The sequence below is a fragment of the Frieseomelitta varia genome, unplaced genomic scaffold, assembly GCF_011392965.1.
Source record: "Frieseomelitta varia isolate USP_RPSP 00005682 unplaced genomic scaffold, Fvar_1.2 scaffold_930, whole genome shotgun sequence".
Classification (NCBI taxonomy): domain Eukaryota; kingdom Metazoa; phylum Arthropoda; class Insecta; order Hymenoptera; family Apidae; genus Frieseomelitta; species Frieseomelitta varia.
This window is the reverse complement of record NW_025110735.1, coordinates 150,285-178,185: the sequence shown is the minus strand read 5'-3', so window position 1 is coordinate 178,185 and position 27,901 is coordinate 150,285. Positions and strand designations below refer to the sequence as shown.

At 41.0% G+C, this 27,901-nt stretch overlaps 4 protein-coding genes across 6 annotated transcripts; 2 read left to right on the top strand and 2 right to left on the bottom strand.

Annotated features, from left to right (window-relative positions):
• Nucleotides 1-171: 171 nt before the first annotated feature.
• LOC122537768 lies at nucleotides 172-16,437 on the top strand. Its single transcript, XM_043671259.1, has 27 exons — nucleotides 172-405; nucleotides 3,251-3,280; nucleotides 3,491-3,591; nucleotides 3,681-3,796; nucleotides 4,381-4,540; nucleotides 4,642-4,675; nucleotides 6,990-7,131; nucleotides 7,223-7,402; nucleotides 7,572-7,964; nucleotides 8,476-8,664; nucleotides 8,750-8,811; nucleotides 8,883-9,071; nucleotides 9,147-9,318; nucleotides 9,401-9,508; nucleotides 9,597-9,667; nucleotides 9,765-9,891; nucleotides 10,038-10,290; nucleotides 10,498-10,622; nucleotides 10,742-10,883; nucleotides 10,969-11,103; nucleotides 11,188-11,338; nucleotides 11,940-12,067; nucleotides 12,170-12,295; nucleotides 12,420-12,574; nucleotides 12,661-13,018; nucleotides 13,086-14,686; nucleotides 15,071-16,437. Exons 1-27 carry the CDS (start codon nucleotides 284-286, stop codon nucleotides 15,335-15,337), a joined length of 5,637 nt encoding a protein of 1,878 aa, XP_043527194.1. The 5' UTR covers nucleotides 172-283; the 3' UTR covers nucleotides 15,338-16,437.
• On the bottom strand, nucleotides 16,037-21,150 carry LOC122537775 (ecdysone 20-monooxygenase). Of its 3 annotated transcripts, XM_043671322.1 has the most exons (12): nucleotides 20,952-21,149; nucleotides 20,731-20,849; nucleotides 20,143-20,273; nucleotides 19,027-19,176; nucleotides 18,688-18,886; nucleotides 18,122-18,309; nucleotides 17,852-18,050; nucleotides 17,234-17,396; nucleotides 17,003-17,169; nucleotides 16,833-16,911; nucleotides 16,555-16,752; nucleotides 16,037-16,474 (listed from the first exon to the last, which is right to left on the bottom strand). In XM_043671322.1, exons 3-12 carry the CDS (start codon nucleotides 20,261-20,263, stop codon nucleotides 16,367-16,369), a joined length of 1,572 nt encoding a protein of 523 aa, XP_043527257.1. In that variant the 5' UTR covers nucleotides 20,264-20,273; nucleotides 20,731-20,849; nucleotides 20,952-21,149; the 3' UTR covers nucleotides 16,037-16,366. The 3 variants fall into 3 exon arrangements, with proteins under 3 accessions (XP_043527257.1, XP_043527255.1, XP_043527258.1); XM_043671320.1 differs by lacking the exon at nucleotides 20,731-20,849 and having other exon boundaries at nucleotides 20,952-21,150; XM_043671323.1 differs by lacking the exon at nucleotides 20,731-20,849 and having other exon boundaries at nucleotides 18,688-18,891; nucleotides 20,952-21,148.
• A 2,300-nt stretch (nucleotides 21,151-23,450) lies between these two features.
• LOC122537777 (uncharacterized aarF domain-containing protein kinase 2-like) lies at nucleotides 23,451-26,728 on the bottom strand. The gene is made up of 10 exons (XM_043671328.1): nucleotides 26,134-26,728; nucleotides 25,839-26,071; nucleotides 25,677-25,752; nucleotides 25,500-25,541; nucleotides 25,314-25,431; nucleotides 25,110-25,227; nucleotides 24,800-25,021; nucleotides 24,483-24,707; nucleotides 24,281-24,397; nucleotides 23,451-24,191 (listed from the first exon to the last, which is right to left on the bottom strand). The coding sequence occupies exons 1-10, from the start codon at nucleotides 26,510-26,512 to the stop codon at nucleotides 23,994-23,996; spliced, it is 1,728 nt and encodes a 575-aa protein (XP_043527263.1). The 5' UTR covers nucleotides 26,513-26,728; the 3' UTR covers nucleotides 23,451-23,993.
• A 137-nt stretch (nucleotides 26,729-26,865) lies between these two features.
• On the top strand, nucleotides 26,866-27,842 carry LOC122537789 (transmembrane protein 216-like). Its single transcript, XM_043671353.1, has one exon. It carries the CDS (start codon nucleotides 27,329-27,331, stop codon nucleotides 27,755-27,757), a length of 429 nt encoding a protein of 142 aa, XP_043527288.1. The 5' UTR covers nucleotides 26,866-27,328; the 3' UTR covers nucleotides 27,758-27,842.
• The last annotated feature ends 59 nt before the right edge of the window (nucleotides 27,843-27,901 follow it).

Genomic DNA, 27,901 nt, shown 5'->3' with positions numbered 1-27,901 from the left:
TATTTTATATAAATGACTCGGTATTGTTTGCCAATTTCTTGCACTGATCTTTTATATCGTAAATTAATATTGGATAATGTTCTTTTTACTGCAATATGCAATGTAAATGATAAACGTGACACATAAATATTTATACATAGCCACTATTTTACATACATATACTTTATATAGCTACCAATGTTGCGTAATTGAAAGCCATAAAGTAGACATTTTCTTTCTGGCAATAGAGAGGCGTTATTTTAAAAAAGAAACGTTGGGACAGTCGAGAGTTCAAATTTCAAAAATGTCGAGAAGTGTCATAGATAGAGAAGTAAAAGTAGAGTGGGGGGTGGAAGGGGGGGAAGGAGCGATCCTGACCACTATAATCCAACAACCAGTCAAGGGCCATGACCACGTTGCGACAAGGTAACCGCAATTAACTCGTATCGATGTATTAACCGAACGTTTCCGAATCGTTTGCAACAACTATAGGAAATATGTTAAACGATATACGATATACATATGCATGTACGTATGTTAATGCGAACTGGATATATTGGTCGCAAAATGCGATTTATCGTTGATAAATATGCGCGTGTGGATTTATGCTCTCTATGCTTTCTGTCGATCACCGCGACAAAAAGCAAACGAAAGATCGACATTTTGTTTCTTGCAAGGACGTTCAGAGTATTCTATTCCGACTTTCACAGAAGACGAACGTGACGAAACTGGCAAACTTCGTATCCTCGTACAGAGGATTTTAAAGCAAAAGATACTTGTTCGAAACCTTGTCTCAAAATCGAACGTCGAGTCCAAGTGTCAGTAAGTAACAAAATAAAATTAAACAAGGGAATACAACGATAACATTCGAGTAAAAATATATACATAAGGACGACTTAGGTTTGTTAGATATTGATCAACGATAATTTCATTGATCGTGTCGCAGAGATCATTACGGGACAAAATTGAATCGGGAAGACTTAGGCCTGTATCCCTACCCAAGCAAATCTCTATACATGGAGATTTCGAGATGGTCTCTGTCGATACACGCTTTCTCTAAAAAAAATCAAACGATCAAGGAATGATTCAGAAATGTCAAGGTAAATCGCACACGTGCCCACCAGATTCCGTTATCAATGCCGAACGACGATTTAGAAACATCGTTTCCGCCTGTGATTGTAAAGATGAATCTATTTTACGGAAACGTGGAAACACACATTCACGCGGGCCGCGATCCTCTGTGAATTTGAATCGCAAACATGACGTTGCCCGCGGCTCGCGTTGAATCCTCTTTTCGGTGACGAACGTCCAAGGAACGACATTCGGCGACGGCCGAAACTTCTTTTGTCGGTAGTGAAAGACGTGGGAAGAGAGGAGAGCAGATTGTCGGAGAACACGTACTTGACGTTTGCGCTCTGACGCGAAACAGAACAAGAACGAGAGACAGAGAGGAGAGGCGAGGTCAACAAGGTACCCGATATGGTATCCCACGTCCGTCGAGAGTGCTATTTCATGTATATGTATGCCTAAATATACGCGATACACACATAAATTCGTGCACGCGTTCGTAGGATCGTCTCCTGCTCGCCTCCGAGTATTAGCGATCGTCGCAACTGAATTACTAAATGCCACTTTTTTACACGCGGCTTTGCACCGTTGCTTTTTCACATTGTTTCGTCCCGTTTCGATCAGATATTTCGTCAATATCTTCGTTAATATCCGCACGCGTACGTGGCCGCGATTAAATAACACGGAACGTTCGATGGGTTCGATTTCCGCGATAGATTCTTGGGAAGGAGCAACGCGTTATCTATCATAGAGGAATCATATCTCAACACCCGAATCACATCTCTCTTTTTATTCCTTTCTCTCTCTCTCTCTCTCTCTCCTTGTGTCAATGCATCGGATCGCACGGCCTTCCTAAGATGGCCAGTGCCACCGTAAATGCAGACACGCGAGTGCGAACTTCGAGGTCGTCGGTAGGAACGATTGCAGGAAGCACCGATGACTTAGTACGGCTGCAGCAAGGCGTACCAGCATGAATCATTTCTACCAGTTACTCTACTGCTCTCGCTATACATTCGTATATATAACGTGCTGGTGAATTTCTCTTGCTTAGGGCTCGGCACATTCGTTGATCGCTCCGATCGAAAATTCGTTTTTTCCATCGGTGTTCGACGGCAATGTCGAACGCGATGCGTTACAATTAGGACAATTAGTTTCTTCCGTTACGATCGAACGGAAGCTCAGCGTATCGGAGGAGAGTATGCTCGTTATCCAACTACTCGGGTCGCAGTACTTATTTACATACGCGCTCCTTAATCGCGGCCCTTAATAATATTCAAGAATCTATTTTTAAACGTGACTAGAGGTATGCGCATGCATGGCGGTGACGTAATCCTGTCTTTCCCCTATATTTCCCTCTCCCCAGTTCTTCCTCTGTCGTCCTTTCGCTCTTACTCTTTCGCCCGGCTCTTCACCCCCTCTTCTTCACCGCGTTGCTTTTCTCTTTCTCTCGTCCCTTCCTCTGGTACAATTGTTTCTCTTTCCTTCCACGTGTCCTCCAATCTGTACGTGCAAGCACTTGTAGCATACTTGTGTATTCATCGACATATTAACTCCACACGTCTTACGAAGTGGGAGATCTTTCACATTTTTCGAACGGCCGGGACCTCCCTTCGTTTGCTTCGATCTCGTTGTTCCTATTTTTTCAAATCGTGCAACGTACGGAGATCGTCGACGAAATTGTCGTCGACGATGACCAGGATCCAAGAAAAGAACCGCCCCGATATTCTTTAAACGTTGAGGATGAAGTTCCCGACACATGTCACGTAACAGACACGTTACTTTCTTCTTCTTTTTATTTGAGTCCAATAACTGGATTGGATTATACCTGTCACCTTGTACAAGCGTACAGTACATATAAGACACGCGTGAAAAAGAGTGTGACACGTTGGCTCTCGATCTAGACCTTGTTCTAATTTGACTTTTGTTTGATTTCGTTAGCAGAAATTGTAACGTTTCCGTTGAGTCACAGAATCGCGGAATGTTTTCCTAAGGATGATCGGCAATATTTAAATTCAAGCTTTATTGTTATCTCAGATTTGTAAGCCCGCATGTACATGTGTGTTAAGCGTAAGATTCGTAGTGAATTATTTATAAATTGCGGCAAAAAAAGAAAAGTTGCGAAACGTATTTTCATACGCTGTTTTAATTTTAATTTTTGATATAATTTATCTTATTAATGGGTCGAAACAACATTTATTTTTAGACACAGTACAAATGAAGCGCATGCATGTATGTGAGTATGTATATATATTACGTATAATTTTATATTATTGAATTATATATATATATAAATTTCAATTAAAATTATTATATATATTATATGTTATATATCAATTAATATATTATATATAATAAATTTCATATAAAATTCAATATATGTAAAATTCAAATTATGATGTAATAAAATGGCGGAAACGGGTTAAAACTTAATCGTTTCTTTCAGATTCGGAGCAAAGCATCTCCCAAATGCAGCCAATATGGATTCCCACGTTGGTCTCGACTATATCGTGGACAATCCCGATTACTGCGTCAAGCTCGCCACGGGTAAAATTATTCAACGTTCTCGATAGCTCGAATGTCGGATAACCAGCTCCGATTGCATCCTATTAATCGCGTATCTCGTTGAATTTCAGCCTTGGACACCGCGTGTCCCTCGGTCAAGAAGCAAGTGGTAGAATTGCTTTCGGCACTGTCTGTTTACAGCCAGGATGGAAGACAGAGAGCGATCGATACTCTTCACGAGTATCAGGTGATCGAACTTGAACAACAAATTCAAATGAGGATCGTTCTCATGTTCAAAATCGTCCGTCTGTTCGTTCCTTCGTTCGTTCGTTCGTTCGTAGAAAGTAACGATGTATTACCTCGATTTTTTTTTTTTTTACCGTGGAGGTATTAGAATACAAGGTTCTTGTATCCGTTTTGACACAGACGCGAAGAACAAACGCAAACGCGCGTGCCAAGTTGCGTAAAAATCACAGTTCAAGGTCCTCCTCCGGCGAACAAAAGGAGAATAGACATATATAATGTATCATCATTGCTTCGGAGCTTCGTTCGCCATTACACCATTACGCTGCGCTGTGCTATTACATGCAAGATTTCTTTGTAAAAATATTCGACACGTTCTCTTACGCTTGCCAGCCAACATTCGATCTTTTCGATTTTTTTCTCAAGAAACGAAGTGAACGCGCGAACGGACATCCGCTGAATATACGAGCGCGACAACGTATATTCAGAGACCAAAAACGTCTCTTTCACATTTTACATCTTTTATATTTACATATTACTCTCTGCGTTTCGACGACGGTGAAAATAACTATCAACGACACGTTCTAGAAAAGGAAGAACGAACGATACCGGTTACGAATCGTGGTGGAGGAGTTGCAGAACGCGGCTACCGAGGATTATCGGACCGCGCTATTGGCATTCATAAACTGTTTGGTCATTTCCACCCCGGTGCTAAAGGATCGGATAAGGCTTCGTAACGAGTTCATTGGTTAGTAAGCGGATATGGAAATTCGCCAGAGCATGTTCGCATAGCAGACCGTCGCCTCGAAGCGATAGCCTAACTGTGCGTAATTCATTTTGGTTTTGCAGGCTTGAAGCTCCTACCGATTTTGAACGAGCTGCGGTGAGTACAGTACGACGACCTGGATTTACGATTATTAACTGATTAACACCTTAACGTATCGTTGAATAATAAATAATAATGAACGTTACGAAAGGGCGCTTTATTGTACCCACACCTTCTCATTTGCACTTGATGCAACGTTCGTGTCGCGCATGTATCGCGTCGTACACACGTAACGCCAGACAGAAATTATGTTGAACGGGCCTTACCATCGTCGATTGATCATGACTAACGAAGCCAGGCATACGACAATTGCATGCACTAATCACCCAGTCATCCAGTTTTTCATGTTTTCCCTCGTCTCTGGGCGGTTTTTGTCAATTCAACGACGCCGCGTTTGAAGCTCAAGCAGACGAAACGGGACGAACTACCACGAGAGGAACTACAACTATTTGCGTCGAATCGTGATACGCGAAGTTTTGTCCTTTCTGTTTAGTTCTCTACAGGAATAGTACAATCTGTCATTCCTTCGCGGGATGACGGACGAGCAAACTATTCTTGATCGAGCAAAACTAATTGCGTCGAAGCCGCTTTAAATATCGATCGAGCAAAGTCGGACGGAATTTACGGTAAAAGGAATCGTGACTGATATGTCAGATACGCATCGAACGTCAACGTTTTCGTTGTTCGAACGTGATCGCGCGTCAATCGACCGTCCCTCTCTTCCCTTCTTTCTTTTTTTCTTTTCTTTACATACTTCTTCGAATTCTTGCCAATCTTGCCGACCTGCGTCAGATAGATTTAGTGGTTTTGAAAATTTTACGCGTCGACGTAAACATTTAATATATATATATATATATACGGCAGAAACGCAAGCTATTAACGAAATCATTGTAGAAACACGATCGCGTGTACTTACATCGGTATATTTCATCCGAAATTGTCAAGTGCTTGTACTATGTTTGTACTAGAAAGATGAAATATATTATAATAACTGTATTATAAGATACACGCGTCATTTCCAAATTTTATTATCCACGATAAATATTGAATATTCAATACAAAAAGGTGACCTAAAACTTTTGACTGTATAACCATGTTGTCTCTTCCTGTTTTCCCAAATTTCTCAGGGAAATAAAAGAGAAAAAAAAGGGGGGGGGGAACAAGGAAGCCGAAGAGAAGATGGAAATTATGCGTGCGAAAGCGAAAGAACGTTCACGTGAAACGGAGAAGCGCGAAGGGAAAAACGAAGAATCGAAGTACGCGGCTCGAAGGCAGAGAGAGAAAAGACCGAATTAACTCTCTGCGAGTGAGCTCGTTGCCGCGATGAGATGCAGCTATAGCTGTTACCAGCGGGCTGGAACGATCACTTTGTGGCGCTTCTCCATTCGTTTGAATATTTATACTCGAGTTGCAGACGTTTTGCCGGGATCGTTTAAAATTTCACGACTTTCCATTGCGAGTTTTCCTTTATAACGCATCGAGTCACGCGCCGATTGCGAGCGAAACAATCTAAAGAAGAACCTGCTACCAACCACCGTGACAATATAGTGCTTTAGTGTAAAGTGAAGTTATCCTAAATTTTATATTAATTTTTCACTTTCGAAATGATTCTGTCCATTTGAATTAGACTCCTAGTTAATCATAAATACCTAGTGTATCATTAATATCATCGTATTTAATTGTATCGACATTTAGGTGTATCAGAAAGGAAAAATTATTGTGTTCGAAGCAAGTAAATTACCACTGATTTATAACAACGTAGTGAATTACTATTAATCTATAAGAATCATATGGTAATCTGACAACGTTTGTCTATCGTGTCGTTCAATTCTTCTCTTAAATGAGACTGTTAGCCCGATATAATTTTTCGTCTGAAAACTGTCATGATCGAATAAATTGCTATTAATCTAGAACAACTAATTAATCATTTTTGTCGCTACTGTCTAAATAGTCGAAATTTAAATTCTTCCACAGATTGTTAGTTCGTTTCGTTCAATTTATCACCAGTGCACTAATGATAAATTAAATTTTAATTTAATTGGATTTGTTGATCCAATAACATACATGTCTCTGTTAATAATTAACAATGATTAACAACGAGTGTAATAATAATATCTGTCAAATAAGAGGAATCTGGATTTGCCACTTTGTTGTTGAAAGAAAAATCGGCCGAACGAAAGGAAGTATGAACGATAGGATCGAACAGCGAGAGCGAGGGAATCAAGGAGAAGGGAAAATTAGTAGAGAATAGTGGAATAGAAATTCTAGAGGAAACACATGTGTGCCGAGCGAGACGAAAATAGAGCGAACAGCTCTACGTAAGGGCTTAAAATGTACCCGGATCAGGAAGGTGACACGATTATTCTTACAGGAAAAGCCACGCGCCGGATCTGAGAGTGCAACTCGATGTTTTCGACGATCAGCGAGAGACCGACGAGGAACTGTCGAATCACGGACCGCCTGGAATTGATCTCTCTTCCCACGTGGACGTCTTCTACGCGATTCTTGGACAAGTAAGAGGAACACTTGATACCGCTGGCAGAATGTTTCGTTTTTAGTAGACTTTTGGCATTCAGAACATTCGTACCCGGCGTTTCGCTTCAGATCGCAGACACTCCGCAAGAAATACCGTTTTTGAGCATTCTCCAGCATCTGTTACGGCTGGATCCGAAAGATGCTGCCAGCGATCTAGCATGGGATACCGCGGAAACGTTGGTTCACAGAGCAACGCTGTTGGAGAATCGAGAGGACGCCACCAAATTGTTACGTTCACCTAGTCTTCAGGTAATCATTCATCTAAAGTCGTTCGACTGCAGACTTTTATAATTAAATTGTCGCAGCGAGTGGTGCATTTTAGACAGTTTATTTCGTAAATGCATAAAAGTAAGTCTAAAAATCGACCTACCAGCATCATTGTTTTCGAGAAAAGGAAAGGCGAAACGTTGTTTTCCAGACGAATCTTTGCTGTCACTGTCGAGGCGCCGAACAAACGTGCGGAGGTTCGCGGAAGGCCTCGTTACCGGTGAACAATCCGACAGCACCTCTACCGCCTTTACCACCGCCCCCTCCACCCCCTGCCCCCGTCGATCCATCAGGTGCAAGTTCGAATCAAAGCCGCCTTCTGCCACCACCCCCGCCTCCGCCACTTTTCACCGGCAACGTTACGTACACCGATGCATCGATGGAACCACCGCCAGTGCCACCGCCGTTGCACGCGTTGCCGGTCGCACGCGTGCCCACCCCCGAGCCGGCGAATAATCACGCGAGGCTGCTGCCGCAACAGGAAATACCCACCCCCAAGGCAAAAATGAAAACGATCAATTGGAACAAGATACCCAATCACAAGGTACTTTCTCCATCGGGGAACATTCAAAAATGTCATTGGAAAAACGCTTGAGCACTTTCTAATTTTCTGACGAATTCACATGACGTGACATTTGTGATATTGCCAGGTAATAGAGTATATATACAGGTCAATCTTTAATATTTAATAATCCTTCCGCGCGTCAGCTATATAGTCAGGAATCTTTAAATCTTTAATTCTTTCCCTTGCGCTGACCGGTTCGCGGACCGTAACGAGTGACCAAGCACCGTATACGATATAATTCGTCGCTTTTCTTTCCTTTTGAACACGTTCGTACGATATCGCTGGATAGAAACTATTAAGAAGTAATCAACATTGCATTTAAATATATATAAAACTATAATTAATTTAAATATATATAAAACTCAGGAAATGTTGCAATTTGGGAGAGAAAATTCTCGACGTGCGTGGCACGTCAATTCCAGCGCAAGAGGTCAACTATCTGTCGGTGATCCCCCTAGTTGACGATTATATCTATCTCACAATATTTTAGGTGATTGGGAAGCGCAACATTTGGTCCCTGGTTGCCGACGAGCATCAAAATTCACCGATGGCGGACATAGATTGGGCAGAAATGGAAGGGTTGTTTTGTCAGCAAGTGCCTCCAGTGTTGCCAGCCACTTCGTGTTCGTCCCATGGAGGGAACTCGGATGCTGAGAGACGACGTAGGGAACCAACCGAGGTAGTACACTTGCTACATATTCACGTTTGTGTATATTATAATAATAATAAACTCGAACTCTCGGACGATTTCTCCTCTTCCTCAGATCGCGCTTCTCGACGGCAAGAGGAGTTTGAACGTGAACATATTCTTGAAGCAGTTCCGAAGGTGAGCAACCCGTTGTTGAGCAATCTATCCAAAGGGTAGAAGAGAAATATTGAGAAATATGATTTCCACAGTTCGAACGAGGATATTATTCGGCTCATAAAAGACGGCAGTCACGACGAGATCGGGGCAGAAAAGTTACGCGGCCTTCTGAAGATTCTGCCGGAGGTAGACGAACTGGAAATGCTCAAGAGCTTCGACGGTGACAAGTCGAAGCTCGGAAATGCCGAGAAATTCTTCCTGCAACTCGTTCAGGTGCCAAAGTAAGGAAGGGAACGAGCGCAGTTTCCTATTTTAGATGAACAAAATTTACAAACGATCCTTCCCTTCCTCGTCAGTTACAAACTACGCATAGAATGCATGCTGCTGAAGGAAGAATTCGCTGCTAACATGAGCTACCTAGAGCCAAGCATCAATTCGATGATCCTAGCTGGCGAGGACTTGATGACGAACAAACCACTTCAGGAGGTGTTGTACATGGTTCTGGTCGCCGGGAACTTTCTCAACTCGGTACGGACAATGAAACAGACAAGTGTTTCGTGGTCGTTTGAAAATTGTCGCGCGATAAATGCTGACGTGTATGTATGTATAGGGCGGTTACGCTGGAAACGCAGCCGGAGTAAAGTTGTCTTCTTTGCAAAAGTTAACCGAGATTCGAGCGAATAAGCCGGGAATGAATCTCATACATTACGTGGCGCTGGTAACGTATATATACTCTTCCGTGTTACTCTTCCGTTCCCCGCGTGTCATTTCTAGTTTATGTCCGAAACGTTTCCGTCCACCCGTAGCAAGCCGAAAGGAAGAGGAAGGATCTGCTGGATTTCGCGAAGGGTATGACAGCACTGGACGCCGCCACAAAGTAAGTTGCCAAGCGAAAAATGATCTACTCGATTTCACCAGCTAAAACGTTCTCTCTTTTATCCTTTGTCCTGTGCGTGTGTGTTCGTGGTACGCAGGACCACAACGGAGCAATTAAACAACGAATTTAACGCACTCGACACAAAGATCAAAAAGATCAAGGCACAGATTAATTTTCCTTCGACGGAAACCGACATACAGGAACAGATGGCACAGTTTTTGCAGGTATCGCGTCTTTAATGATTATTTGGTTGGTAAAGCAAACAAAAANAAAAAAAAAAAAGAAAGAAAGAAAGGGAAAAGGAGAAAAACGTTAGAAAATCATCGAAAGCGTCAAGAGGACTTTCATTAATCTAACGTTCGTGTTGTAGATAGCGGAACAAGAGATGAGTCAGTTGAAACGAGACACGGAAGAGCTCGAAACGTTGAGGCGTTCGCTCGCCGAGTTTTTCTGCGAGGACAGCAACACTTTCAAGATCGAGGAATGCTTCAAGGTGTTGCATCAATTTTGTCAGAAATTCAATCAAGCAGTCGCGGAGAATGAGAGACGTAGAATTCAAGAGGAACAGGTATTAGCGAGGCGCAAGCAACGAGAAGAACAACTTTTGGCCAAAAAACGATTACGTACGTGATGTCGATTGTATGTGCTACGGGTTTTTATGCAAATTCATGTTCTCGACAACGTAATTAAAGTGATAGAATTGATTTTATTTTACTATTTTCTCACGTTACTCTGGGCAATTGTATTCGCACTCCAAAATTATCCGTAAATGCATAAAAATTCGCTGTCCGCCAATTCGTTTTATAAATCGTTTCACCCGAATGTTACAGTGACCAGCAATAACCAACAATTCGAGGCGCCAATCTCCGAGTCCGAATACAATTTAATCGGCTACGATCCTTTCGATTTTGCCAGCGGTTTACCTCAAAGGAATTACAGTCGCGCCGACGCCAAGGTACGCGCTTCACATAAATATATATGCCATATACCACCCATTTCCAGCGAAAACACCGAAATGACAACATTCAATTTCTTTTTCGGCTATTTTTTTTTTTTTTTTTCTTTTTACTCAAGATCAAAAGACTGCAAAATGGAGGCGTTACTTCCGACGAAGATGTCTCGATAACCGGATCGCCCAGTATCCGACGACGTTTAGGTTCTTGTTCCGGTGGAATTGCCGACCAGCAATCTACCAAAGAAGAAACGTACTCACCAGGTAAAACTCTCAGTTTTATCCAATGATCGCGACGTATTTTTTTTTTTTTTTTTTTTCACGCATTCGGTCTCGTTCGCATCCGCAGACGTCACACCGAATGGCACCCTCCGGCGTCGAAGAAGTCGGATACCAAGCGAGGATGACGACGGTAATCTAATGGATTTCTTGAGAACGTCGGGACAAGACGGCACTCGCGAGAGAAAATCATGGGGTAGCCTAGGTACTACCAACCAACCGCCGTTTGCCAAATACGTGAAATTCCAAGACGAGATTCGTCTAATTTCCCATTCCATTGCTTCCTCAGATCGTTCGTGGGCAAGAAGAGCACGCGGTCATTCTCGCCGAAGCGATCTACTGAACGCCGACTTCTCGATTGATCGCGAGAGGCCAAGCTCCCCGTCGCCTTTGATTGAGAGCAAACCTTTCTTGCACGAGGAAGAAACGAAACCTGCTGGGTAATCTAGGAACGTAGTGACTAGGTTTCGATCGCGATTTAACAGACTACTAGCTCGACTTAACCCTTTGCGGTCGTATTAAATTTGGACATTTGGGTGCCGTACTGGTCGGAATTAATTTTTTGGAGTATTATTTTGAAATATCTTAAGAAGCGAGAATGCCTAATTACAGTTAAACGCAATTTGTAAAATATTATTTGGAATTCTACAAAGTATCTTCGAACCTTGCCGATTTCTTTACGCTCAAGAGGCGACTGACTCGCCACGGCGTCTTGCATTGCGAGCGAGGGGTGACAGCTTTTGTTTAGACTGGGTTTCGTTATCTCCAATTGATAGAAGCACCGTATTGGTTCGTGAATAGGTTCTTTAGACATTCAGGTTCGTTCAGAGAAAGTATAAACTGATACATGGATGAATACAGTATAAGATTAGAGTGGTTCCTTGCTGTGGTGGCTGAGAGTAGACATACGACGGCCGCAAAGGGTTAATCTGCAATAGGATGAAGATTGAAACTTGCTCGCTATGTTCCCATCTTAACGAATTAATCATGATCCGTGTAAATACGCATCGAGTGTTCTTACGTTACACGCGCGTGCAACAGGAAAGCGTGGCGGCAAAAGATCGAGGCATGGTTGTCGGAGAACGAGAAGGAAGACCGTGCGGGTGAGGAGCTTCAGAGGAAAGCGAAACAGTTGCACAATGCGAATCGACGCTCCTACGAAGACTCTGGTAAATATTTATACGGCATACACGTTCCCCCCTTCTACCTATAATTCGATCTTAAATTCTATTGCTACATCTCTAAATCTCTATATCTCTATATCTACGCAGAGAACGAAGGCAAGATGAATACACAGATCGAAGGTGGTTCCATTCAAGAGACATACTCGGAAGTTTACGACTGGCGTCCGTCCGTGGAAAAGACAGATGTAATGCGTACGATGGAGGCTATCGAAGGTTATTCTTTCTGTCACATTGTGCCCATATTTGTCACTTGTATCAAATTCTTTTGTATAAAAACGTGTAATAAATCGAATTTTTTTAAGTTCCAATTTGACATTTGAATTTGTTTTCGTTTTAGAAGCGGAGACGCATCCATCGCAAAAGGACAAATCCCCTTGGCGAAAGTCGAGCCTAAACGTACCAAACAGCATGGAAGAGACTGATCCCCGTTACTCCCGTAGATTAAGATCGAGGCTCAGCACAGAGAACGTATTAACCTCTAGCACCTTGCAGGTTAATATGCTTCAACGATATCAATCGAATATCAATTACTTCTGTCGAGAAGAAATGATTTTAAAACCTCTTTCTTAACGTCGCAGTCAATCAAAGAGGAGGAGAGAAAGAAGAATAAAGCCGCCGACACCGTGAGTCCAGGCTCGCAGGACGAATTGACGATTTATCTACGGCAACCTTACGGCGATTCACAACCTGCCGGGCCGCGGAGATTTTCGAAGCTGAAGAGAGGCGTCGACGAAGAGAAGATCGACAAGATAGAGATCGATTCCGACAATATAGAAACACCGCCGGCAACCAGGAAGCTATTCAGCCCGTCGAAAGAGGTGAAGCCGGTTGAGAAAGAGCCGTGTAAAAGGGAGCGTTGCAGCAGCTCCTTCCAAAACAGGGATTTTAAAAGTCCGATGCCGAAGAACGCAAGCAACAACGCCGACTTCGGAATAGGTGAGTAGCGCAGAATTAATTAATTAATTTCGTCGCCGTTGCCAATCGTTATTCACCGTTGTTTCAGGTAATTTTGATCGTTATTCGGCGGCGAGGAGAACGCGAAGATACAAAAAGAATCAAGACACGGCGGAGAAAGATGCGAAACAGGAGTCAACGATCGACGTCGAGCTGGAAGGGAAACCACCAGTGGCTGAACGTCCGCGCACGTTGCCACTGTCGGAGGAGGAGCGCAACGAAAACTCTGATTGGCAAGATAAATCGAAGCGGCAGGCAGAATCGTCGGCATCGTTCGATATCGATACGGCGTTGGCAGAGATCGCTCGTTCCGGCGAGGACCTTCAACGATTGTCGCGGCCACTGGCGCACCGAAACTCGAGATTACCAATAAGTCAACCATCGGCCGTGGTTGCCGTGACCAACACGGTCCTCAGCCCGGTGATGCACGAGTCTCGACCACGGGACACCTCGTTAACCGTCCTCCCGGAAAGAGCAGTGACCAGTCGCGAACGACAGAGAAGCATGATCGACCCTAGTCAAGTGAAAGAAGCGATCAGATTGACCAACAATCCACCGAGTCAAGTGAACGATTGTCAAAACGTCTCGGTGTCACGGCCGCGAAATCAATCCCGATCTTGCGGAACGACGAACGAATCTGCGAACGACGAAATCGATCTGGCCAACAGCGACTCGAGTCGTTGCCAGGGGAACAAGCCCAACGCCGAGATCTATCGCGAGAAATCTCGGCGAGAAGACTCGACGCTGCAGAACCACCAAAGCAAGATACAACCCGTGCGATTTAACACGGGCGGCTCGGTGTTTCATTCCGGGTTCGCGCCGCCTGATATAAACGTCACCAACACTAGTTCCAACACCTCTTGCTCTTTGCTACAGCCCACCGGGAAGTCACGAGACCAAGAGATGAACGACGAAGGTTTCGAGGAAACGCAAAGCTTAGTCTCGGAGACCCTCAGCCAGGAGACGTCCTCCGGAAATTACGAGACGGACACTCACGACTCGACGCGATGCTCACCGGCCGAGTTACGTTACTCCGAGACCGACAATCAGCTTCCGGTTCGCGAGCATGTCCAAGCAGCTGGCCACGATTCCAGAAAGTCGATACGAGGTACGACGACGAAAACGATGTCGTCGCCGTCGCCGTCGCCGTCGCCGTCGATGTCGATCGCGAAGGGATTCGAGAAACGAGCGAGCTCGACGAAACGCGCCACCGAGAAATCCAGCTTCCTTCCGAAACGAACGAACGCTTTGAAGCGAGACGTTGCTGCCAGAAAGGCGGCGGAGTCGATGCAACGAAATTCCAGTCTAACGTACCAGTTGAACAACCATCAGCCGAGGAACGAAGTGGAACGTTCAGGATCGAGGAGCAGCCTTCGTAGCTCGCGGAGTTCTTTGAACAGCGCCACGTCGGTGAACACCGTGCGAAACTTAGTCCCGAATCACGCGCCTCTTCGTACTTACACGTCGGCGATTTGCGCGTTGACCAACGATCTGCGAAAGAGCCCGTCGCACAGCTCGTTACCACCGAAAGCAAACGAGAAACGACGAACGAATCCACGAGCGACGGTCACCAGAATACCCGCCAGCAGAAGTAGCAGCAGCGGGAGCAGCGTGGGTCCGACCGCGAGAACAGTTCGTAAGTCCCTCGGGGTGAGCATATCTTACGAATCTTTTATAAAATTTCCTAGAGAACACTGAACTAATTAACTTTAATCAACTTGCTTCCCCATTCACATCAGACATCCTTCACTATTCGGTAGATTGTTCTATCCTGGTTCGATTATCAGAGTTTGATTCAATCCTTTTTTTTTTTTTCATTCCCTGAATGCTTTCAAAAATTGCGAGCTCAACATTGCACTTGCTTATTTATTAATGCAAACTACTCGCTCTATATTCTTATAGTATTTTACTTTTGTGCACGTCGTCTCTATGCCCAATTTTGATTGTGCTCTTCGTCGTTTCTTCCTATCTTATCCCGTCCCGATGCGCTTTACCCCGTAGAAATTAAATTAAATTAAACTATCTTGTTTTCAGTCAACCAACGATGTGCAAAAAGGGATTAAAGGACGGGCAATCTCTTCGCGTAGTAGCAGCAGCGGAAGCGGCAGTAGCATGGGACCACAATCGTTGCCGTTAAATCGTGTAAACGTTGAAAAGGGTTCGTCGTCGACTACCAAAAGTAAGTTAATTCATCCACGAACCGGAACCAGAAGTCACAGTTTCATGAGACCGACCGCCGCAAGTGTGAATAAAGGTTCCATCCCTAATCTACCAAGAAGTATCAAAAATTTGGTTAAGTAATGACTCTGTGAAAAATGTTCATCGACACATGTACTACGTATATTAATAACTATTGGCAATACTGTATATATACTACTTGTCTGAATTTTCGTAACGTTAAATGGTTCTTTTTGGCACAAAACAGTAAAGAGATCGTTCGCGAATGATAACATTTTAAGCTCGATTCACGTTTCAGCCAGTTTTTAATACCATTATGACATATCGATGTGAAGGATTGAAAAGTAGTAACTTAATATTTACGATATATAGTTTTGTACTAAAATACAATTACTGCAACGTTGAAAATTCAAAGAAACGAGGACTATTGTAAAGTAATCTATACACATATCGCCAACCGTTGAATGGAAAACACAATATATATGGCATTACGCTTTGCAGAAGTCTCTGCATCATGAAAACTGTATTTGCTGGTATGTAAGTAAATGTTCATTAAATGTAAATTCGTGTATCGCGTGAAATCGTTTGTAATTTGAGTACGAATTGTCGAATTACGAACAACGAGATAATGCAAGAAATAACTTATATCGTCTGTATCGGCCATCTACGTTAGCTAATTGTACGGAATAATTATTTTCAGTCTTTTTGAATACAATTACACGAACATGTACCATAGGAGGTCACTAATAATTAATTTAACTCGCGCAATACACGCGCGAGTGTCATTGATAACAAAAAGCAAATAAATATTATGTAACTCTGTTCAAAAAAAGAAGATTTTTAATACCGAAACACAAAACGTCATTCGTATAGTGTTCGAAATCGCCTTATTCTTCGTAGATGATGCACGAAGATGTAGGGGAACATTCAAACAACTAAATAATCCAAGAATAAGACGATTTCAAAATCAACGCGCACACAATTAAACATAAGGAAGTATTACGATATATCCGGTATATATAATATATAAGTATACATATATCCGGAATTGAAGAAACAAAAATTACTTACAGCATTAATCATTTCATGATCGGCAATGAAAGAATTATAAAAGATTTCGATAATATTTAAACATCAGTTTGTTGCATCTTCTTAAGAACGATCACGGAAACCAAAGGAGACCGGTCCTTTCGGCGCGAGGATAAATTCAAATTGTAACTCAAGTTCCTCGTCTACGATGATCTCAAATTCCCGTATGATCTACGAAAAAAAAAAAAGAAAAAAATCCAACGATTAAACGTCGCAGCGTCAAACAACGTTTCCAAATGTGCAAAACAAACCTTTGCCAAAATAAGCTGTAACGCGAGATCCACAAACCGCTTGCCTGGACATATCCTTCTTCCAGTTCCAAATGGCGCGACCAATAACGGCGAATGAGGGCTGACAGGGGTCAGCCATCTTTCAGGCAAATATCTTTCGGGAGTTTTGAAATTCTCTTCATCCAAACCTGCTATCCAAGTGTGTAGAAGCACCGTAGTCTAGAAGAGAAACATTAAACAACCATCTGAATAAGAAAGGAGAAATGTGACAATTTGTGAATAACACAACTATTACTTACTCCTGTAGTAAGATGATAACCACTGAGTTCGATGGATTCGTCCAAAATGCGAGCGATACAAGTTGTCGTTGGAATCATTCTAAATGCGAAATGACATAACAAAGCCACAAATTAAAACGTGTTAGAATCTCTTTGAAAAAAAAAAAAAAAAAAAACGCAAATTTACGCACCGATATGATTCGGTAATACATGCGCGAAGATACTTCGCTTGCCGTAGATCCTCGATCGTTAGATCGCAGCCAGACGGTGCCAATGAATACGCTTCTTCATAAAGTTTAGCTTGTACGTCTGGATTACGCGCGATTAAGTCGAACAAGAAGACCAAAGTGTTTCCTAGCTGTACACAAAAATTGAGAAGGTAAGAAAATGCAGTGGAAAAAAATGGCGTAACACGTTCTTACCGTGTGTATACCAGCTGCTATAAAGTCAACGATAGCCGCCTTTTTGTCGCGTATATCGAGACTCTTTTGCCTCAGAATAGATTGAAAAACAGCCTCGACCGATTCATCCTTAGCATCGTTACGCTTCTCCAATATAGTTGCTTCAACGATTTCCGAGATAATACTGAAGAGAAATTGCATTGAGAACGAATTGAACTTGTAATCTAAACAGTAGACTTTCTCTTATTGGCTCTACCGGCCAATGATCGTCGTAGAAATAGATAACAATAATGGACTTTGACATAAAACAGTCGATAATTCATTATCAGTTGTATTAAAAACAAAAAATAAAAAAAATAACCGAACTTTACGTCTAAGCATTGGTATTAATTTTTAATGGTTTTACAAGCCACTAATATATCAATCTGCCAAATTATCAAACTATGAATATCCTGATGCTACAAGCGGAATTTAAAAGCGGTTCACAATGAACTTAAAATTTCGAACCAACGTGAAATTTTATATAAAATCTGCGTTTAGTTATAGATGATACTGTCCATAATTAATTAGCTATTCTCATTTGTATTGGCCGGTGAAGAGAGAGTGGCGTCTATTCGTGTGATGTCGCTTTGAACATACTTGTATATTACATCTTCGCTCTCTATTAGTTGCTTGTATGCGGAAGTTGGTAATAATTTCCACAGTGGTAGTCCGTAAAAGGCGTCCCGCGAGGCCGTAAAGTGTATCCTGACAGCTTCCGCCAATCTCGTGGCGTGTTCGCTGCTGGAATCTGGCTTTAGAAAACCCAAATGTCGACCCAGGATCAAAGTACAGGTACCTAGAACAGAAATGAAATCCACTATTAGAAGTAGGTGCGACAATCGCTGTCACAGTAGAAATCAGTCTTACTTTCGAGTCCCATTCTGTAAGCAAGCTCCTCGAAACCTGTCACTTTGCATCCCGTTCTTCGTCGACGAATCAACTCGATGAACGAATCCGCGACGACATTCAGGGCCGGGAAGAAACCAAGGACAGTACTAGCGGCCGTCAGTTCTGACGTAAGAGCTACCCGAAGATTATGCCACGTTGGTCCCTGCCTACCGAATTACACGTTCGTTTAAATTAACGGCGTCCTTCTCCTCCATACAAATGTGTCATTGAAGTAGCACTTTACTACTTTAACCCTGTTACTTTGAGAATTGCATTGTATTTCCTAATAACGTTCTTATTTACTTAAGAATTTCACATTTCCCAAAGGACACGCGGTTCAAATTATACCTTCTAACTTCAAAATTCGATGGTGTGAAATTCTTGAAAAGGTAAGAAGAAAATGCATCGTTAAAAAAAAGAACCACGATGTTAAACGTTTCTACGAGGAACCTTACCGTAAAATTCCCCTATTTCTATTATGAAACTACGACGTATGAGCACACGCGCATACAAAACATGCTCGCCACTGAACGAGAAGTGCTTACTCGTTAACCAAACCGAGATTCGTGTAACGATCCCGACGAGTCTGCCGATAATAGGATATGACTTCTTGCGGAGGACGAAGTGGATACTTGGAGTTTCGGCGTAGAATAGCTTCAATGTCCTGACGCGAGAACACAGAGATCACAGGGAAATTCCATAATGCTTCCTCTTTGCACAACGCTCCGTATCGTCGGTGCAAATCTATTCTTGAATGAGAAACAATCAGTTGTTACGATAAAACGTGCGTAACGTATCCACGATTTGATTACTCGAGCGAGAAAATTCCAAACGTGACGTTAACAAAGCCGGCGTTGCGTGCAGACCAGGACCAAGTTCCTTACCTCTGTAAGCATCGTGAATCTTGTTCAGTTTGTAGGAACCGATATAAGAAAATATCCATCTAGTTCCAAAAATCGGCAAAGGATACGGTCCTGGTACATTGGACACTGTTTTCTGGCATTTTTTATCGTGCTTCTCCTCATTAGCTGGTACTGTGAACACAACATGGTACGTTTCGAGGTGAGTACACTCTGATGTATTCTAATTTCTTTTTTTACGAATGTCTAAAGGATTTATGAAAGTCAAGTTTAATTTTTTAAATGAAATCATTGAGCGACACATTTCATTTTCTGTAAGAAGATATTCATCTAAAAATTATTAATCCGAGAGATATTTCAATGTCAGTTCTGTATAAAATGTCATACGAAAGACAAAGAAGTACAGACATACACAGTGTTCAAATGGTTATGTTATTCTTATCTTTCATGTATGACATTTAAATGACTGAGCGATATTTCAAAGTGAAATGGAAATAGTAACATTCAAGAACGGAGTAAAGAATTTTAAAAGTTCTAACGAACGAATTGCTTTAGAGGCTGAAGGTCTGTAGTGTTCTAATAATAATTTCTCAAGCATAAATGTAAGAACACGAGGTTTTCAAGGTCGACGAACACGTGACGTTGACGCGTCAAGGTCGTGTCGAATCGTGAGATTCGAGCTTAGAAAGGCCATTCATTTCAAATTGAAGGCCGCCCATACACGAAATATCATTCTCTCCCAACTAATCTCCTGAATTCGCGCGCAATTGCTTGAACACATCATTGCGTTAAGAAAAGAAACCGTGCATTATTCTGTGTTATATAGTAATAGTAAGCAAGTGTTACACATGTTCTTTCTATTTTTCCTATTATTTATTTTCATACATAGTAGAATGCATACATTGTTGCAGAATAATCAGTTTCTTACGTACATCTGAAGTTCATACAATAGGAGCTCAGCGAATCCCTCTTTTGTTAATTAATTTTTCATTCATATAATACGTTTTAGATAAGCAGATTCAACTAACAAGAGTTTAATCGAGCAACGACTGAATCTTCTGTTTCCGATAAATGGATAAGTTCCATTGTAACGTGTGACTTGTAAAGATTTTCATTCCAAAAACAGCTTCAGAGACTTACCCTTGGCTTTGTGAGAGGTACCGGTCCAGAACCACCAAGCTGGCCGATAACTAGTGGCGAAGATCAATATCGTCAAAAGAGCCGCCGCGATTATTTCGAACCAAACGCTTGACAGTAACATCTCGAAACTCCTACAAAAAGAAACAGGAAGAAAAGCGGTCACTTGCGAATCACTGTCGCCTCTGGATCACTGTTCCAACGGATCGCTGAATCTTTGTCTCGTTATCGTTGCGAAATACCGATCTTTAAGCGAAAAGTACACATTGCGTGCCACGATCTTCAACTTGGACACACGAGTCAACGCGACGCGAAAATGATTATTTTCACAGACGTTCGTTATCACAGACGATAAAGAGATATGTCGAGAGAGAGAGAGAGAGAGAGAGAGAGAGAGAGAGAGAGAGAGAGAGAACGGGCACAAATTCAACACCGCACATACCAGACACTTTGCATATTATAATTCTATATTTTCGTGTAACAGTACGATCGGTTGTTGGTAGGAACGACCGAATCGGGGGGGGGGGGGAAGAAACTGTAACAACACGACGCGACGATCAACGACGTGTTGTACATATGTAAAATACATACGAGCAAGTAGTTGAGACCCGGTGTTCGATCCTAGACAGGTAGGGGATTCGTTCGACCGGTCTATGGAGAACGATCGTAAAACAGGAAACTGATAGAGAGAGAGCTTGTTATGCCTCGATCTACAAGAGGAGAAGAGCGTGTGATAGATATATAGTACCGCTCGCGGAAGGAGCGCGAATCGCGATAAATCCAACTGGCCAGTTAGCGAAAAAATAACGCACCATCGCTGCTTCGAGTCCATTCGAGATTGACTGAATGTCCCAGTGTTATTTACGGACAAGCGGTTTCTTCTATTTGCAATGGGCTGATAACACGCGTCGTCACAATGACCCTGCTCTCTCTTTGACTCGCTAATCTCAAAGCTGTTACACGGATCGAAGAGAAAATGCCTAAATACCCGTCCCCCACTGCGATACAACACACGCCGAGAGACACACGCTCGTCGTTGGCTTGTGTACGTTTCGTGCGATCGAGACCTGTTGTCATCGGCGATTATACCAAATAATCGCGCGAGTTTTGCCGTGCCCGTTATTACCAAAACAGTCGAGAAACTATTATCACTCGTAAATTTCATATTTATTATATTATCGCGGCTTATATTGACTTGCACGATATCGAGCAAATATCGCAGGTTGTTTTTGCGAAGAAAACGTTTTCGTTTGGTTTTTTCGTGAAGACCAAGTTATTCGATGATCCTTCGCTAACTATTGACGCGATAGACATGCACTATTGATTGTCATTATCGCGAGTGTGTGACTATATCAAGAGCGGCAGTGGCTACGAGAACCAATTGAAAGAACCGTGAAGAAAGCTACTGCGTTTCCACAATTAGGAACGTTTCTGGAAAGAGAATCTACGGATCTTTTTTCCCCGGTAAATCGTCTTCCACGTAATTAACAATTCAAACAGTAACTGCTGAAGAAACTAAAATTGAAACTTCTGACGCGATCCATTCAATTCGCCATTTTCAGCTTCTTTCAGATACGTCCCCCGATTGATTTATTTAAATATTAATCGCCATATCCACGATATTTATTGATAAAGCAGACAACGTAACCGATAAAAGTGACCGAGTATTCGTCGGTTCGCAAAAATGTCTCTCCGTGTAACGGAGTTGCGTTCTTGTGTTCGCCGCTCGTTAACACGACCATCATTAAGTACCGGTGTCTGCGATTCTTCCATAGGTACAAAGTACAGTATTTCGATGGAGGATACATCAAATAACTTCATAACGTTTATCAACCGTACAACACAAACCAAAAAGAAACGTTATGTAAATCGTTATTTTCTTCCCTGACACGCGTAGTAAGAGTAAGTTGAGAAAGTTGAATGCATATTATCTTATTAGCGCGACCTATATGTCGGTCAATTGAATATTTACGTTTAATAAGTCTCAAATAAATACGTTGAGCACTTATCTACATTCGCGAATAACTTTTAGCGATAATGCGTTATTAATGCTGTTACGGTTAATTAATCTAATCTCGAGTCGAAATATCTAATATCGTTACTTTGCAACAAATTGACTCGCTACGTTTGTCGTGTACTTTTGCAAGTTGATTTTACAAATTTACGTATTTTCTAAAACTAATGACAAATTGTGACAAACACGCAACGAATCGATTGCACTAATTAGTAACAAATCTTTTCTTGCGTCGTACTTACATATATATATAACGTGCCAATCGTGCGAGCGAAGGGATGAACGAATTTTTAAATTTACAATTATATGATTTACCTATAAACTACAGACAGATACTAAAATTGACTTGTCAAACACTCGCAATTTAAATGTTCTATTGTTTTAGCATCGCGTAATCATTTGTGTGCAATTCTCATCTTTAGAGAAATCTAATTAATTTTCATCAAAAGCTAAACTTGATAAGTCGATCAAACAAAAGAAGCAAACGAAGATCAAATTCGATTTCGAACTGACTTGCTTGTTCCATTCAAAGAATAATGATTGATATAAAGAAATAGAAACCAATTATTCTTCGTTCCCACGATACAATCGTCGATCACTAGAACCACGTGCTCACACAGCGCAATTTACACTATTTATTCTTAACTACGCGTACTGTCTCGCTTTGAATAAATTTTGTTCACATAAATTTGAAGCAGCAGCAAGAAGACGATATTCAACAAGTGTTTCAATGATTCGCTTATGCCTGGGAAGTCGTCGGATTTGTTTAAATTTGCGTGGTCGTGTTGCAGGTAGTGATCAACCAGTGTATAAAAACGAGACGTTCTTGTACTTACGAAGGGTGCGTGTAGTCTGATGTACAGTTAAAAAGAGACACCAAACGGTGTGTCGTCGTCGTTGAGATGATTGTGATGGTGGCGGTAGCGGTAGTGGTGGTGGTGGTGGCAATGGTGATTGTGGTGGTGGTAACGGTGGTAGTGGTGGTGATAGTGGTAATGGTGATATTGATGATGGACTATGGTGATTTTGCAGTAGTCGCGGTAAGATTGACCGTAACCGTGACAACATTGACGAAATCATTATCATACCCTGTCCTGTAATAAAAAAAAAAAAAAAAAAAGAGTACAAGTAAACATTCAAACCATTATTTTTAATTTAGCGGAGATATAAGACAATAATAATCAAACATCGATTATTGAGATAATAAAAACAAAAGTTTTATTGTCAAATCCTCCACGAATAAATGACGCAAAGTTCTCAACGATCGGATAAAAGTCGTAAGTATGAAGGTCGGTGAGTATAGGATACATATGAAATACAAAGTACAAAAGAATAATCCGAAGCGTGCATTGCTACAGGACATTTACTCACATAATATGTATGTACATGTATACACACGTACAGGTGGTATATCGTTGTACCAAAGGTAGTCGACCAACCAGGAAGTGATCACGGGCAACTGGTCACTCGCCGGAATTCTGTCCGTTGCGATTACACGCAATTTCTGTGTAGTCTGTTTCAAAATTGAAATTCCTCTCGGTATAATGACACACTAGTAAAACAGGGATTTTTTCATACGAGATGTTATTCGGGAAAGAAAATTGTTGCACAGTGTATTCCATAAAACAAATTTCTTCCAAATTCTTTTTTAGTAGCATTTTTTTTGCAACACGCTCCTTTATGTGCGATTCCTTCAGAAACGAAACAGTGCGAACGTTAAACACATTTTACAATTGCAAAATAGCAAGTTCTTTCAGGATTAGATTGTCACAATCTTGACAACACATTTATTGTTACTGCTTTCCCAACTCGTTTCGATTATTTGATCACGTTTTACAATTTAATCGTTGTTCGTTACTATATTTGTAAAAATGAACGGTACAACTTCCGTAAAGATGTCGATATTCGGATCTAGACTGCGACCCAGGCCTTCGATCACTACCATACTGAGAATCACGCTGCTGAAGGTCCCGTCCTGCTTCACTCGATGCCGAACCATCGCGGAAAACAATTCAGTCACAACGGTACTCACACTCACCTGCAACATTTTAAGATGTTCGTTGAAAATGTCTTCTTCGATTTCGGCCATTGCTTTTCACGTGATACACTCGTATCTTTAAAAATTACATTAATTCTACTTTGAAGATGTGAATTTACGATGTCTTTCATTGCACTTTTGAAACCTTCTGGGTCCGAGGATACGCATGAACTATGTTTCAGAATATGTTCCGCTGCCAATTCACCCTACAATAAATAAATAAATAAATTAGTACATGAAAGAGAAATCGAAGTGAAAAGAAGAGAAAAAGTAATAAGTATATGTGTGTACATTTCCCATAAGCACCGATCGAAAGACATCTTTAAGATTTCGTCGACAACGATCATTTAGAGACACTACTAAACCGCAATCGAGTATGACTATACGTGGATAAGTTGGTAAGAAAGAAATAAACTTCCGAAACCAAGTGCTAATTTTTCCAGTTGGTTCGCAATTTGTTTGTACCAAAATATTACCAGGATGCAAGTCACAATGAATAAAATTGTCCTTAAATACCTGTTATTTGTGCGGTAATTTTGATTGCAATTAAAAAGAATCAATCAACTCCTCGACATATAAGTTAGTTAAGAGATTGCGTTATTGTTAACCATTTTCAAAATCGTTTTAATTCCTATCTTAGCTAGTTTCCCTTGCAACTTCGTATCGTGACCGTCAAGATAATCGGAAATTGGAGATCCTTCGTGAAAACTTTCCACGAGAACTTCACACTGAGTAAACTCTGTATAAGGCCGTGGAAATATGACATCTTTTTTCTTAGAGAAATTTTTTGAAAATTGAAGCAAATTCTGTGCTTCCAAATTCATGTCGACCTTGGCAAAAGTTAACGCGTGAAGATAAATATACCAAACAGAATTAACAGAGTGATCGAGATTTATAATCTATCCAGTTAAAGCTTACTTGATCTTCCATTATCTGTGAAAACTCGTCGATGCAGTCGGTAAGACTGAGCCATTGCAATTGCGGCACGATATATGTCGCGCATTTACAAATCCATCTCATTATAAAAAGATCTCTTCTAAATTAAACGACAAAGAAAAACGATCTAGAGATTCGGGAAGATTAGTCACTGTTTTCCGTTATACACCGTGATATATCTCGTACCTTAATTGCCCTTTAATTCCAGGATGTAAAATTTTCACCGCTACTGGCTGCAGCTTCCGATTAATATACGCATCACCGTTCGCATCTAGTTCATCGACATCATTGTTCAACATTTTCTCTGAAATTGTTTTACATCGCCCGAAATATTTGGAATATGATAATAAGTTTAATCTTTTGTATATTTACCAATGAGATTGATTAACGAGCCAAATTTCAAATATTCGACAACTGCAACACACATACATTTAAAATGCACGTATCAAGAACTACGGAAGCATGGAAGTTTTTTTATTTTTATAAGTTGACGTTTGATCGTGTATTAAATAGGACGAAAGAAAGAATTGTGGTATTTAAATGATTTACTTTGAATAAACACAGGTATTTGAGGTTTTCGTGTTACATTCACTCGAGCATTCAGATCCACCCATGCCTTGTATACCTGCCAATTGGACAGAAATCAAATCGATTTTGAAAGGGTATACAACTTACCGATCAAACTCGATCGTTTCAGTTTCATTTTTATACCTGACCACAACACCCTGACCCGATAGGCATTTCGTGTTCGAATTTCACAAATATGTCCCTCCAGTTCGAGCCGTATATAGCTTTAAGCAATTGCTTCGTATAAATCCAAGAATGCGCGGAAGCGCTTTGTTGCAACTGCGATAGCGTACGACAAACATCTTTGGGAAACAAATCTTTCCTCGTGGACGCCCATTGGCCGAATTTTATAAAAATTGGCCCGAGAAATTCGATGCCTACAATCGCAACTTATGTATCTGATACGTATATTTTTCTTTAACGTAATGAATAATTTTACCTCTCCGAAGGATCTTTGGAAACACGTGTCTATGCGTAAAACGTGTGACAAAATATACGATAGCCAATCCTGTTAGAACAGAACCAATCACGAAAATTCTCGCGACAATTAAGATCAAGCCGAGGATACTTTCGTATTCCGAGCTGTTCACCAACAAGTTATTTCCATAGATTTGCATTTGATGTTGAGGCTTGTAGGACAAAATGAGAATAGTTTTAACAGCTCGCTTCGAACTCTCGAAATTGTTGACAACGCTTCTCGGTATCGATCGATAAAACTGTATCGGGGCTACGTATCTTCTGCCTTGCCATTTTTCACCCTGACTCTTGAAAAATTTGTTGAAACGAAACACTCGCGAAATATTCGTGTAAAAAGTCATTGCAAGTCGTTAGTCGTGTTCGAACGATGGCTTTGCCATATCCGATTATCCGTCGATTACTTCGACAAAATTTGTTCCTCCGTTCAATCAATCCATTCTTTTAATTTGGAACTGATCAAAATTCAAAAATCGATAAAAATCGTTGTTCTGCACGTTGGTAATTTCTATTTGCGAAGGTTAAAACATATGTTAATATTCAATCTTACGTACTGAAGTCAAGTTAATCTACATCCAAAATTTACCGTACTGTATTACATACATTTCTCAAAGCAACCGTTGTAATCAAATTACATACATTTCGTATTTCCTCATTTGGTAACACTGCTCGATATATTCGCGACTTGTGAATCACAAGTCGATTGTTAGACGTTCGTCCATAAAGCTTTTTTCGATACAGGAAATTTCGATAATTAAAATATTAAATGTACACTTAAAAGGAAAACAATGAAAAAAAAAACTTTAAAGAAAGCAGTGAAAATAAATAATTACAATTATTTTATATTCAAGAAATAAGGTTGTGTTTACACCTTTCCTAACCAAACTAGATCATCATTTATTTGATCAATAGTTAACTTAAAGATTATTCTGTAACTGATTGTTTATACGTATATGTGTTAAAGATATTCAAGAATAAAATAAAGAGGTAACTTCATCCGTGTGCGTAATATTTAAAAATGACTCTGTATCTTAGCAAACTAGAATGAATTTCTATAGTTAACGATAAAAAATAAATGGAATTCAATAAATGAATGAGAAGTGCGAACTATAACGAATAAGGAGTACAGTATGCAGGTTTTTAATTAAAGAGGCTATAGAATGCCTACGATAGCCAGTTCGTCTTTAACATATGAAATCCTTATGTATCTAAACTCTTTCTATTTTGGTATGTTTGCCATATGTGAACTGGGTATGGGCTTTTTTAAAGCTGCCAATCTACCTTCGCCTGGCACAAATACAACGCTGGCAGAGTTTGCGCTTTTGTTCTTCCTTATAATCACGGAAGGAGCCCGAATTTATCTTGGAAGAAAAGGAAATTTGACAGAACATGGATTACCAATTCTTATTGGAGTTATTTTAACTGTACCCAGCTCCTTAGCAACACTATACTTTCTAATTTGGCAACATTATGTACTCAGACTAGAAGTGATTCTCTGCAGCATACAATTGGTACTTCTAGCATCTGAACTAGTCATTTCTATATTGTGCCTTATTGCCATTTACAAACCTTCACCTCCAGAAGAATAAACAAGCACATCAGTACGAGTATATTTTAATCAATTGCATCATATTGTACGTGTTCCTCATCAATAAAAATTGGAATTAATTCAATTTATAAAGTGTATGTTTTCAATCACTGACATATCAAGAATCTTTTTTTTTAGAGGTAAC